Here is a 13,229-nt window from a genome sequence, read left to right as displayed (position 1 = left end):
TTGAGAAAAACCCATGTCCAGAAAAAAATACAACATATTGATCGCTCAAACGTAGACAGTGTGTCCCAATGACCTCTCTTTCAAAGGTGCTGCAGCAGTTCTCTGATCACAATAAAACATTTCAGTTCAAGCTTGCTGAGCTCTTAAGAGTAAAAGAGGCCCTAAAACCAGGTTATTTGTGTTTGGGGCTTTTGGACAGAGCCTGCAGGTTAGCTGGACCTCCCCACACGGTCCCAAACACGTCCTTTTCAGTCCTCAGAGCTTCTGACAGAGGAAGCTCTCTCCCTGATATCACTACCTTCTTCACAGCCTGGATCACTGGAGCAGGTCCTCTGGTGTAGCGACTGAGCCAGTTTTCAGCTTGTCGTAGGCGTGTTTCTGCACCTGCTGCTGAATCATTGGCCTCCAGGACTTCGTCTGCCAGTCCGATGTGCAGCCCGAGTTCAGAGTCCACTTTTAAAGCACCTCCCAGCAGCTTCAACGCTGCCTGGCTTCCAACGATGCGAACAAGTCGTGAGGCGCCGCCCCAGCCCGGAACCAAGCCCATGTGTTTATGAACAAACTGGATGACACTGTCTGATGTCATCAATCTGTGAGACAAGACAACATACACATTAACGATGAAGTAAAAAAAAAAAAAAGTTTTCCATCACTATATTGAAAACACTACCTGAAATCACACGCAGTGGCGAGCTCTGCACCTCCTCCGAGCGCTCTCCCCTCCACCAGGGCAACAGAGACAAGAGGCAGCCTGCACCAAGAAAATACTCAGTCAGCAGACTGTGGTCAGGATTATATAACATTTAAACTTCTGCATGTCCAGCCTGGAAGTCAAAAACCTTTACCTTAGCAGCCTTGTGAGAGCACCCTGCATGAACATGCACATTTTCATCCCATCCTGTAAAGAATGAGTAGCACTGTGTAAAAATCAACACATGAAAAAGAGACAAAGACAAGCAAGAAGAGAGGGAGGCCTGTAGGCAGGCTATTTTTGTTTTACAGTAAAAAATTCATAATGTGTGATACCTCTGGGTTTGATATTGCCCGGACAGCATTGAGGTCTGATCCCGAGCAGAAAGTTGCGGCAGCACCCTGAACAATGAGTCCTTTGCCATCCGTCCAGTTCTCCAGCTCAGTTACCCTGTCGTCTAGATCCACCATCATGCTGCCTTGGGAGGAATGTAATGTTCATGTGAAAATGCAACATTAAGCGTTCATCTGAAAAAGTGTGGTCACTGACAACACGCAGTCCTAAACAAACAGTGACCTTACCAGAGAGAGCGTTCATGCGAGAGGGGTTGTTGATGGTAAGCACAGCGACACCAGAGTCCTGTCTCAGCAGATCTATGGATCCTCCAGGAAAGGCCTGCAGCTTCTCTCGGATCTCCTCCTTATTGAAGCCATGAACACTGGAGTAGACAGAGCCACTGCTCTTTCTCTGCTGCAGCCTGGGAGCATCACAGTTTGAAGCATTTGAATGCCAAGTGAGATGCGTTGGAATAACCTTTATGAATGTTTTAGGTTATTAATGTAAGTATTAACATTTAAAGTTGATGAGTAAATGAGAGCACCAGCATCCATCCATCAATTTTCTATCCTGCTTTATCCTGTTCAGGGTCATGGGATAATGAAAGCAATCCCAGCAAACTACAGGTGAAAGAAAGGTACACCCTGGAAACATCAGTTCTTCAAACACACAATCACACATACTCTCGCTTGGACAATTTTGATTCACCAATAAACCTCAAACGCATGTTTTTACACTGTGGGAGGAAACAAGATTATCCTGAGAAAATCCTCACAGGCACCGGGAGAACATGCAAATGCTGCACAGAATGTAACTGCATTCAAACAAATGTGGGATCTGAAGCCCAGAAACTATTCAAATCAGTCTGTAGGATTTAGTGAACATACATAACAGGCTCATGCTTACAATAAGAGGCCATGCGAGGCATGTGAAAACAAGGATTTACAGAATGTCTTAAAGTAGTGCTCACAACACTGATTGCAACTGCCTTTATAATTGTACTATGAAGAAACGTCATCCATAACTGCCTAATGGATCAGTTGCTCGAGAGTGGAAACTAATTTCCACAAATAGGATGAATATGAATGCTATAAATATACCGGTACTGAAGAACGTGTCGTACCAAACAAAAATTGTACGGCATAAACATATACAGTCTTTGATTGAGGATCACTGGAGTCAGTTACTACAATGTCACTTTGAAGGACTTTGACTTTGGAGTTTGTAGACTTGTTCCTTTATTTATGACTTCATTTAACATATTGATAAACAATTATATTACCTGAGCCAGGATCCACAGCAGTTGCTGCTCTTCAGAAGCTGCTGCCTCACTGTACACAGGACCATCCTGCTGCAAGGAAATAGAGAAAGGAAGAAAATAAAAAAATATAAAAAAATAAAAATATATATATATATATATTTTTTTTTTTTTTTTTTTTTTTTTTACTTCGATTTGAAGCTTCAACCAAAGGGATACGAGATATGAATATTTACCTTATACTTTGAGAAGTGTGGATGAGGGGAGTTACTGTCTCCTCAATAGGCCCACTATTATGATGCATATTATGGATTTTATTTTTTTATTTTTAATCTGGGGTTTGGTGTTCTGAAGACAACTTGAAAATTAAACAATGTGTTCAAATGTGTTGTTTTTTTTTCACTCATTGGCATCATATTAAAAAAAAAAAAACTTGCACCAGAAGAGCATTTTGAAATTTCTGATTCATTTAGAAAGAGCCACTAATCTGCTTATAGATTAATGCGCACAATTTATATGAAGATGGTACTTTAGATCAGGGTTTCTCGCCCCACCACTTCACCGTATTGTTGTATTGTTGTATTTGAAGTCAAGTTATGACGAAAAGCATTTATACACCCTTCAATCGTCATCTTGCATTTGAGTTGCAAACCACCAAACATTCACAATGTACAACAATTAAGTTGGATTTTGTAATTAACCGTAATATTACGCTGTCATATTATAAACAGTAGACTTTAAAACAGTGAAAACACAGGAACCCACCTTGATAAATGACAGCTGGCTGTTGTGTCACGCTGAAATACGTCCCTCTAGAAACAAAATGTCAAAGGAAGTAGAACAAGCTAGTGTAGTTTCTTATTTTAACCACGGGGAGGCGGTATTGTTTGTTCAAATTATCAGTGTCGTTTGAACACTATCTCCCAACAAATATCCATAAACTGCACTATTCTGGGCCGGGGTGTTTTAAATATCGCACGACAATAGCTTGTTGTGTAACATTGCATGTTATAGCACCACTGTGCAACACAGCAAAAGCTGCTCTTTGTCAAAACTATGTAAACACTGTTTAGGAACTGGCTCTGCAGACATCTCCTTATTCAGTCGTATTGACAGAGAGAATTAAAACAACGACTCAAAAAACATGTTACAATGTTGACACTGACGGCTGGTCACACTCTTGTCAGCTCAAGGTTTTCACATTGTGTTTTGGATAGTAAATAACAATAATAACAACAACTCCAAAACTTGTCACATCAGTGTGACCAGAGGCCAACACTGTGTTCAAATCTTGTCGAACAACATCAGATCTGGATTTGTGGAGTTATTTGAAAGAAGCCAAAACTTCTTAAAATAACAACAGGATTAATGGTATGATTATTTTTTTAATTTTCTCTACAGCTGATGACATGATGACAATATACTATATAGTGGCAATAGGATAGAGAGATTGAGACTTTGTTCGAGGAACTGTCTTGTTCGACTCTTTCTAGAAACGTGTCATTTTATAGCGGGAGGTCCCACCTCTTTTAGTGCCTGTAAAAAGTGTGAAATGCTCTGGGATCATACTACTGTCCAAACACAGACAACTGAAACTGCTGCTCGACCTCATGATGGACAACATAATTCAACCTTTTTTCTTTTAAAAAAAAATAATTATTGTTGCTTCAAGACAAAAGATCAATTTAAATAATAACTATAAATATTTGTATGACATTATTATCACATACAGGAAACAGCAGCTCAGCTGTGAGGATGAGAGAGAAATGAATACTTTAAAGTAATGAAACATGTTGCAATGAACAAACAAGAATGAGAGAAGGATGAAAATACCAAATGACAGTGTGGAAAAAAGAGGCAGGATGGTTGAGATGGTTCCTGTCCTGTGCTCAGATCTGTGGCGACTGAGAGCATAAATCCTTCACCTTTGCCTACAAATCCTCTGTAAAAATAACAGAGGAGCCAAAAACATTCCTGTTTGTTGAATCAAAGACTTAAACCAATTGTCTACCCCCCACAAAAGTGAATATATCTGCTGTGAAATTTGTGATTTAACACTTTGAAAACACAATCCTTCACAACTATATCCAAATGAATTCTGCATAATAAATACCAAACACATCATGGAAGTTGCTACAAGTTGCTTTTTCCCTTGTTAAGACCTGTGCAAAAGTTCTTCCATGACAAGCAGGGAACATAAAAGGTCATTAACAGGAATACACCACAGTCTATCTAGGACTGCAAGAGACAGCTCTGTTGAAAAGCCCTCACCTCTACAGTCTATTTAAAAGTGGGGAAGGAATTCAGAAAGGTTGGTGAGACTCATCCCAGGCGGTCACTCAAGACACGGTGACTCTCTTTTTTTCTCTCTGTACAGTACAGCTCAGTCAGCGAGAAAGTAGCATGTCCATAAATATAATTCTGTGAACACTATACCTGGACAACACAGTCGTTCTGTGGAATGTGCATGTGTGGATGTCTTAAAGTGAAATATAAATCACTGCAGGTGATGTGTGTAATGAGCCTGACTAGTTAAACAACAAGATTGGTTTTTTTCGGGTTGACATATTTGTATTCACTTATTACTATAGTTTTCATTTGCATATTTACTAATACAGAAAAGTACATTACAGGTAAAACTTTGAACCTCAATAGTTGTATCCACTTGGCTAACGTATCATCAACGGGTCATTACTGTGTGAGCATGAGTGGCGAGTAGGAGATTTTTTTAATACAGAATAGAGGCAATATACAGAAACATTATGTTTGACCAAACCTGCTTAGATACAATATCAAAGATGTGAACTAAATACTCCAGCTGTTGGCCATAAACCTGTCCTTCATACACATTCAGTTAAAAACATTGTCCCTCTTTGATTGTTCACTTTCATTCCTTCTCCTCTTAGCCCTTTTAGCCAGTTTTATCATGCATCCGGATACTGAAAGCCGTAGACTGATAATGGAAGGTCAAATTACAACCTGGCTAATGGGAGAATGAGAGAGACTCTCATTTCTCTGTATGCAAGCCAACCTGCTGTTGTGTGAAAGTCGGTGAGTGTTTCAACATATGAGTGCGGGTGTACTGTATAGGGCCTCCAAACCGATGCACTACTGTGCTGATCGATATGCAGCTGTCTGCGGCTCCACAGGAAGTCTGGGAATGTACTGCAGTCAGCGATCCTCTGTACCGACACACCAAGATATGACAGCGATCAACACACACACACGCAGACACACACACAGATCAAATAGGTGCCACTCAGGGTCTATTTCAGAACAAGGAAAATGGCAGATTGTCAGATGCCAGAAGCTCTCAGGGGCTTGTAGGTTTCCCGTGAGGAGTGCAGGCAGGTCAGTGGGGCTGGAAGGTAGAGAGCCAGGAGACACCGGAGGGCAAGTGGGGTTTTTTGGGGGGGGGTTTTAAGTAGCAAAGAGGATGTGGCTGTTCAGAATGCCAATGAAACCACTCGGAGACAAAACACAGCCATTCATTGTGATGTCTACAATACATTTGAAACGAGCCCTTGGCTGTGAATATCAGCAGCAGCATTCACTCAAATCATGTTCTGAGCGATTCACCGAACTCCAAGAAAAAAAAAAGAAGTAATGTAAACTTAAAATTTCTGGTGGCACATGAGGGGAATGGTTTTGTGAAGGCATTTCTGATTGAGGAAAGATGGCCAAGAACTTTCTTGTAAACCAGTTAGGTTTTATTATTCACACTTCAACTTTCCAATTATTAAAAACAAAATAGAAAATAAGAGGGCTGGTCTACAAAATGTAACCTACTGTTGCTCATTAGAAATCTTGTGTAGTGAGTGAACAGCTCTCAAGGCTGAGCAGCAATCACATTTGTCTTCTACTGAGTAAAACTTGAAACTAATGCACACACAAACCTTCCCATTGGCACAGTTTCATCAGAGTAGACAGTTCAGTTTCTCTAGAACGATTACATAATATATGAAGTCACAATTTGCATTCACTGTAATCAAACTGAAAGAAAACCCTATAATCTTCAGAATCATCTGAGCAAACAGAGTTGTGTCATGGAATTTTCTGAGTTTCCAAAGTAAGATTATCCTGCTCTCCTGTCAGAGAGATACTCACAACATATTGGCACACATACAAAGGGTAATTCTTTCAAATGAATAGATGGTTAACCCGGCCCTTATCAAACTATTGTCACAGAATTGGTGTGACATTATAGGCAGTAGATGCCTATATACTTATATAAGCTTGTATTGCCTTCAGTGAATATCACCAGTGTGTTTAATTGTCTCATCCTCAAGTTAATGCCTCTATTACCAAACATGATCTGCATCTTGTAAAGCAGCTGCTTTGTTTGCACTTGGTCACAACCGTTAAGGTAACTATGGTCACTCTACACTTGTATAATGAAATACAAACCTTTTTTCATAAATTCTTTCCAGCCTTTTGATTTGAAGCAGCAACTGGGATGGATCGGGATGCTAGCACTGTTTATATAATCGCTCCAGCATCTGGAAACCTCCAGGCTTGAGTGCAATCCAGCACTGTGACGCTCCACAACCTTGTCACAGGAAAATGAAGTGAGACAGCCAGTACAGCAGTAGACTGGGCATCGGGAGAGAATAACAATATTTATATTTATATCAGTGCCGGGGTAGGATTTCTGGCTCCACAACATTGTTGCACCTGTCAGTTCAGTCAGTCCATGGTGCCAGGTTTCAGGGTAAGGGGTTTCGGTGTCCTCCCCTTTCAGAGTCTCGGGCGCACATGGTGGTGTCTCCCTTTGTAGGTTCAATACATGTCTGAGGGGACCAAACTCATTAAAGAAAAATAAATCTGAAATGAATATCATCACACTGGGTCAACATCAACCTCTGTAGATGTAAAGAGAATGAATTTAAGAAATATAAGTGTGAGGAAAATATTTGTGGACAAGTTTAAACATGTGATATAAAAACATACGACTGAAAGGCATAAACACAAATAAAAGCATTTAGCTCCTCTGCTCCTCATCAATCATAATTACAGATCAGAGCATCACCAAAAGTGTCAGCAAGTGAGACTGAACCGCGAGCAGCAAGCAAGTCATTTTGGTTCTGATGCTTTGTCTTTGTGAGCTTAGTCACCACATTTGGGTCCTCTTATTTTGAGTGCATTAATATTTATGAGCAATGTTTGATTGAAGTCTTGAGCATATGATAAGAAATGAAGAGGAATGCAATGAGGCCTGGAAGTCACACAGTGACAGGGTCGAGGTAGCATATAGTCAGCGAGCAAATGATCAAAGGTTATATTAATAGGCATGTTAAAAAAAACAAGGGGACATTCACAGGGCTGTTCAGCTTTAGAAACAAAAGCTTATAGAGTAACTCCTTTGACACTATGATGTGTCCAGAAATCGGTTTTATGGTGCCAGGACATTTTTTGGCCATTATAACTGTCTGACAAACACAACATGACCCAGTCAGTAGAACATTTATATATATGGAAAAATGCAATTGTTTTGCAAGTTGATGTGAAAGGAGGATAGAAATCATTAGGTTCTCATGTTTATTACACAAAAAGAACAGCAAAGGCATCACCTTCATCATATGGTTCACAACTTTGACCCCCCAAAATTCTGTTCCCCTCAGCTGAGCAATGTCCTGATATGTGACCATTTAGAGTTAGTAAAAGTAGAAAAAGGCGTCTTTATTACATAAGCATCATTACCATGTTTTGCAAAAAAACAAAAACAAAAGCAGGCTTTCATAGATGAGATTTAACATCAGCAGTGGATTGACATAGAAAACAAATGCCATTATAAACATTGCATTGAATTTTCAAATGAAGACAAATGCATCAGAACCCAGCCTTTGGTAGAAAGTTATAAAAAAGAAACTCACATTTCATTTGATCCATTGATATCAAGTAAATGTTGCTCTGCTTATTTATGGATAAAATAAAGGCAAACATGAGTGTAAAGCAGACATGTTTCAGTCACTGGCAAAGGTACAGTCCAGGCATGTACTGTAAGTGATTTGGAAGAAGGCAGAAATTGACACCGCTGCATTCAGCATACTGAGAAAGTAAGTGAAACCTCTGCTCCACTGTCTTTAATGCTGAATACTATATGTGATGCTGCAGTGTTAATATGTATTTAGAAAAAAACAATATTCAACACGTATGTCTGAATTTCGCTAAAAGTTGTTCGGTCATTAACATAAATGTTGAGAATGTAGATAGAGTATAGAAAACAGAGGGGGCAGTGATCGGTCTGTTGTTGCTAGATCTGCAAGTTACAGTTGTCGAAGCGAGAATCCAGGCCTGAGTAAAGGCCAGCCAATCAAATGGTTGGTAAAAATGAATGGAGGACATGTTTACTTTCTAAAAATGCCATTTTCACTGTCCTCTGTTGTATGAACAACGTCTACTAGGCTATTGAGACCATACTGCTTGATACCTGTCGTCTGCCACATCATTCACTTACCGTTTTCTTTAGTTAAGCGCCGCTGGATGCACATACATTCTAAATGTGAGTAAATTAACTCACAACTAAAGCACTTCTGAGTCTGTATTGGTGGAAAAGCAGTTTGGATTTGGTATATGCAGCAGTATAAAGACAAAAGTATAAGGTTTAGAGTTCAGAGGTTATCATTGAAGGCTTCTGGTTGATACAAACACACAGTGAGATGAAGATCAAATGGTAACAGCTTCTATGTGGAAAGAGTGCGAGTAGGTGAAGGAGGAAGTTTGTTTTAGTTTGGGGGAGGATGGAGGTATAACAGGGGTGCTGGAGGGAGAGGAGGAGGGGGAGGATGATGACGTAGGCGAGCGACTGGCCCATCGGGAGGGGAGACGACGGTTCGCTGGACGGGCAGGCCTTGAAAAATTCTTCTGGACGCAGGAAGAAGAGGCAGGAAGCTCCTCGTTTTCCTGGAGAGAAAGAAATGAATTAACATTTAAGATTATCACACCATCCTGTCTCCAATCAGATTCACACACACATATACGTTACATTTTGTCACGTGTTCCATCTGTTGTCTTCTCGACCCTAGGGAAACGACAGGCATAATTCAAACAGGACCTCTAAAAATGAACAGCACGCTCATGTGATTAAGTCACACAAGTAGATCCAGTTTCCACTGATTGAGAACAAAGCTGAACCTCACTCGTGTTGCTGTGGGATCGCTTACAAGCATAAAATCACTTTGTGCTGTGGGAGACTTTTCTTATCTTGCACGGGTCCCACAAGACTGAAGTCACACTGAAGTGGTACCTGGAATGGCATTCTTTTCACAGGGTCAAATAAAATTGGCCTGATAATTGTTCCCACAGTTTCTTTAACAATTGGCTGACTCGAAAGCTGCGTAATCCATTCAGGCTTCTTGTGTCTGTTGTTTGCCAAGGGCATTTAGTCAGCTGGCTTCTTGCAGATACTTCTGGAATAGCAATGAAAAGGCCAGAAAAACACTTCTACCATCAGGCCCTGTGAAAGCAGTGAAAGATAGAAACAAATGCCGACAAGGTGATAGACCTCCCATCTAGTTTAAAGTTTATATACCTCATTGCCAGCTCCTTTTCTTAAAAGCCTTTAAGCAGTGGAATGGCCCAGATGCCCAGATTATAATGGAGGCTTTGGCCTGCTTCTGTCTTGTAGCACATACCAGAAATAAACAACATTCCCACCAGAGCTGTCCTCAGTCAAGGACAATTGCTTAGTGCTTCAGAATAGAATGAAATGTGCAAGTTCATTGAGGTCCAATGGCACGGCCAGCCTTGAAAGTATAGTTTAGTTTAGTTGCAAAATGCACAGTCAGAATGACACCTACTAAATGTCATGGCATCTACATACAGTATGTGGAAGTGTAAATAGCTCTGTCCCATAGTACCCACCTGCACAAACAGCTGTATCTCTTTCACACCCATGGCAGTGTTGCTGCTCAGTGTGGTGCGTGTCTCTGTGAAGAGGGAAGTCTGTGTCTGTCTCACTGGGTCCATGGGCAGTCGGTCCAGCTCTGTGATGTTCTCCTCTTGCCTCAGACTGAAGTTTGGGCTTGAAGGCAAGTCATTCGCTTGACTCTGGTTCTGTTGTGCTCGAGCTGCATTCTCATAATTTTTCAGAATCCTTTCCACTGCTCCATAGTTGGACCTGGATCCCTCTGGCCGTGGATATGCAGCAAGAGTCAGGGGCTTCCAGGGATGGTCGTTCATCATTCGGGGCCCAGGTCTGGAGGAGTCAGACTGGAAAGTGGGAAGAGACACATGTCTTGGCTGTGTCATCTGCCTTTGTTTGCTCTCGGCAGACAACTGCTGGAGTGAAACCCCAGCTTTGGCTGGCTGAGGCTTTGCTCCATGGGGATTCTCATTCTTCAAGCTGGGATCATCCACAGGCTGACCAGGCTGGGTATTTGCAGGCATGACAGACTCAGAGAAAGGAGCTTCTGTGGCTGCTCTGTGCTGTAGTTTTCTGGAAGGACTGCTTGCTGTTTGAACTTTGTGCTTAAACTCACGGTGCTGAACTGGGCTCTGAAAAGATGTTGCGGCTTCGCCGAGTGCAGCTTGCAACTGTTCGGGTGAAACAACAGAAGGAGTTTTTTGTTTTATTCGGATTGCTTGATCTTCATTAGTACATCTCACCTGCTTTTGTTGATCTTCAGGGTTCGGTGTTGTGGACTCTGACACAAAGAGGCTAAATGTTTCTTCATGATGAGCATCCATGACTCTCGTGGGGACATCAGCACACAGTGGCTGTGATTTATTACCTTTGGGCGGTGAAACCTTGTCTGATGCTGTAAAGACTGGCTTGTGACCCACAGAGCAGGGATCTGTTGGTGTAAAACCGCCTTGTTCCTCTACCCCACGACCCATCTCAGTTTGAAACAAAGTCCTGTTAAACTCAGCTGTTTTTTGTTCAAGCATTATGTTTCTCTTGGACTCTTTAAGCTTGGGGCTGAGAGGTACTGTTTCTAGAGAGGATAAGAGCAAATCTACAGGCAAATCTCTGACAAACGGGGGCATTGGTAGCTCAGGGTTTTTCAGGTTTCCCACAATTGGGCTGTAATCTGAGAGTAAGTCTTTCCCAGCACTCCTTATGTTGACTTCAGAGAAACTTTTCTGTACAGTTTCATATGTGGACAACTTAGTGTTTGAAAACTTGCTGACATCACATGACCAGCGGTTGTGGCAACAGCCCATATTACAGTTGGAGTTAGTAGGTACCGGGCACGATGCTAACACACCATCGATTAAAACCTTTCCTTCGTTTTCTTGCAACATAGCTTCAAACTTCCTGACGATGGATGGGCTGCTACACTTTCTGTCCACTAAAATACAAGGACTATGACACTTCCTCACTGTTGTCACAGGAGAATCTGGGATGTGAAGTTCTGTGTCTGGATGGGTGGGAGCATTCAGATTCCAGGAGGATGTACGGGGCGGGATAGGGGGAGCTGCTGTATCCATTTCAGCGTCGACTCCAGAGCTCATCTGCAGGCCTCCATTGCCGTCCAGATCAGTGGTGTTTATTGTCCAGGATTCCCTCAGCCCTCTATTGACCTGCCAGGTGTTATCTGGTGACAAAGTCATCCAATTTTCCATCTGGAAGGCCTGGAGGTCATTGTAGATCTGGCCAAGGTCACATGAAACTTCATCTGCTTCGACCCTGGTTTTATCATTGCTACAAGTTGTCTCACTCTCTTCATGGAGGCACAGGGATTCAGATTGGTTCCTGGAAACAATCAAAGACTAAATTTAGCTCTTAATTAATACACGCATTTTACAAATATGGAAATATTCTTGACTAGTTTTCAGGAGAGGACTTTTACCATTGACTGATCTTTGACTGATCATTGCTGTACAACACATACATATCCATCTTCTGTTATCAAATGTTCCTGTTGGTGCTTGTAAGTTAACATTGCAGAAGGGATTTACCTCTTATCTCCACTCTTCTTTCTGATCTCATCTTGGTAGCTACAAAGCTCCTCACTTACACGGGCAATCTCCTTTAGAGCCTGACAGAGAGAAGCCAAAACAGAAACACCCAAACAGAGTCCTGTGGATTACTGAAGTATTATAAAAATCTACCATTTTCTCAATAAATCAATAGAGAGATAGAGCAAACAGTCAAGTCCATTAACCAAAACACAGCTTAGAAGACAGACCTAATCAAAGACAAAGAAAAGCAAATGGAGACAAGGGAAAGAGAGAATTGAAACTGAAATATGCAAAAACACTCACAGCATTGAGGGCAGTATTGTTCTTCTTTTTGTCGCTGCTGTGGCTCAGTCTGGTCCAAAGAACACTTTCTTGAGGAGTGACATGGGCACTTTTTGCACAGTTATTAGCATCACCTTCCTGCAACATTCGACATCCAGGAGCACCATAGTAAAGTGCATCCAGCGCAGCTGTATCCACCGCTTCCACAGTGTCAATGACAGAGTCTTTCGGCCAAGCGCCTCTGAGTCTGAAATCATCCTCATGCTCCGGTTGTGAATGTTCAGTGAACTGGGTGCCAACACTGAATTCACAGAGGTCGTCTACTTTGAAACATGTGGGGTGGAGACCACCTTTGCTGCCATCACCACTGATACCGCTCTTGAGGCCAAGAGCAGATAAGAATGGGTGTGTATTGTGTTCTGAAGGACTGCTGCTGCTGAGTGGCTCAGAGCGGAAGTTGTCACTGAGCAGACTGGAGCCTGAGCTGATGGAGCGGACGCTCAGCCTATTCATCACGTCGTCATTGTCGTCATCCTGCGTGCCGCTATCCAATCTGATGCCTCCTCGCTTGACTCTCACTTCACAGTAAAGCTACAACAAGGAAAGAAGAGGGACATCAGAACTTATGCCCAAACATTTTGCATAAATCTGATTCCATAGAAAAGGGAGGAGACCTTCCCCACAGAGCTTGGACCGCAATGTTCCTCTCAAACTGTCACACTCCTCATACTTTGTCTGGCAGCAAGCAGTTATCTT

General features: G+C 41.8%; 2 protein-coding genes across 3 annotated transcripts in view; both read right to left on the bottom strand.

The window, feature by feature from the left end:
- Positions 1–75: 75 nt before the first annotated feature.
- Positions 76–2,374, bottom strand: echdc1 (enoyl CoA hydratase domain containing 1; the record flags this gene model as incomplete). Its single annotated transcript, XM_080501488.1, has 6 exons — positions 76–590; positions 671–751; positions 846–898; positions 1,027–1,169; positions 1,273–1,448; positions 2,310–2,374. 6 exons carry the CDS (start codon positions 2,372–2,374, stop codon positions 173–175), a joined length of 936 nt encoding a protein of 311 aa, XP_080357614.1. The 3' UTR covers positions 76–172.
- A 5,504-nt stretch (positions 2,375–7,878) lies between these two features.
- mtcl3a (MTCL family member 3a) overlaps positions 7,879–13,229 on the bottom strand; it is a 12,839-nt gene continuing 7,488 nt past the window's right edge. The window contains exons 4-8 of one of the 2 annotated variants that reach the window (XM_080500430.1): positions 12,495–13,064; positions 12,189–12,268; positions 10,149–11,982; positions 9,271–9,306; positions 9,055–9,188 (exon numbers count right to left, since the gene is read on the bottom strand). In XM_080500430.1, coding sequence (XP_080356556.1) covers positions 9,277–9,306; positions 10,149–11,982; positions 12,189–12,268; positions 12,495–13,064 — 2,514 coding nt within the window. In that variant the 3' untranslated portion in view covers positions 9,055–9,188; positions 9,271–9,276. Of the gene's footprint in view, positions 9,189–9,270; positions 9,307–10,148; positions 11,983–12,188; positions 12,269–12,494; positions 13,065–13,229 lie in introns of both variants that reach the window. The other variant, XM_080500429.1, reaches the window with a different exon arrangement.

The sequence above is a fragment of the Blennius ocellaris genome, assembly GCF_963422515.1.
Source record: "Blennius ocellaris genome assembly, chromosome: 8".
Lineage (NCBI taxonomy): Eukaryota > Metazoa > Chordata > Actinopteri > Blenniiformes > Blenniidae > Blennius > Blennius ocellaris.
This window is presented reverse-complemented; position numbering and strand designations above follow the sequence as displayed.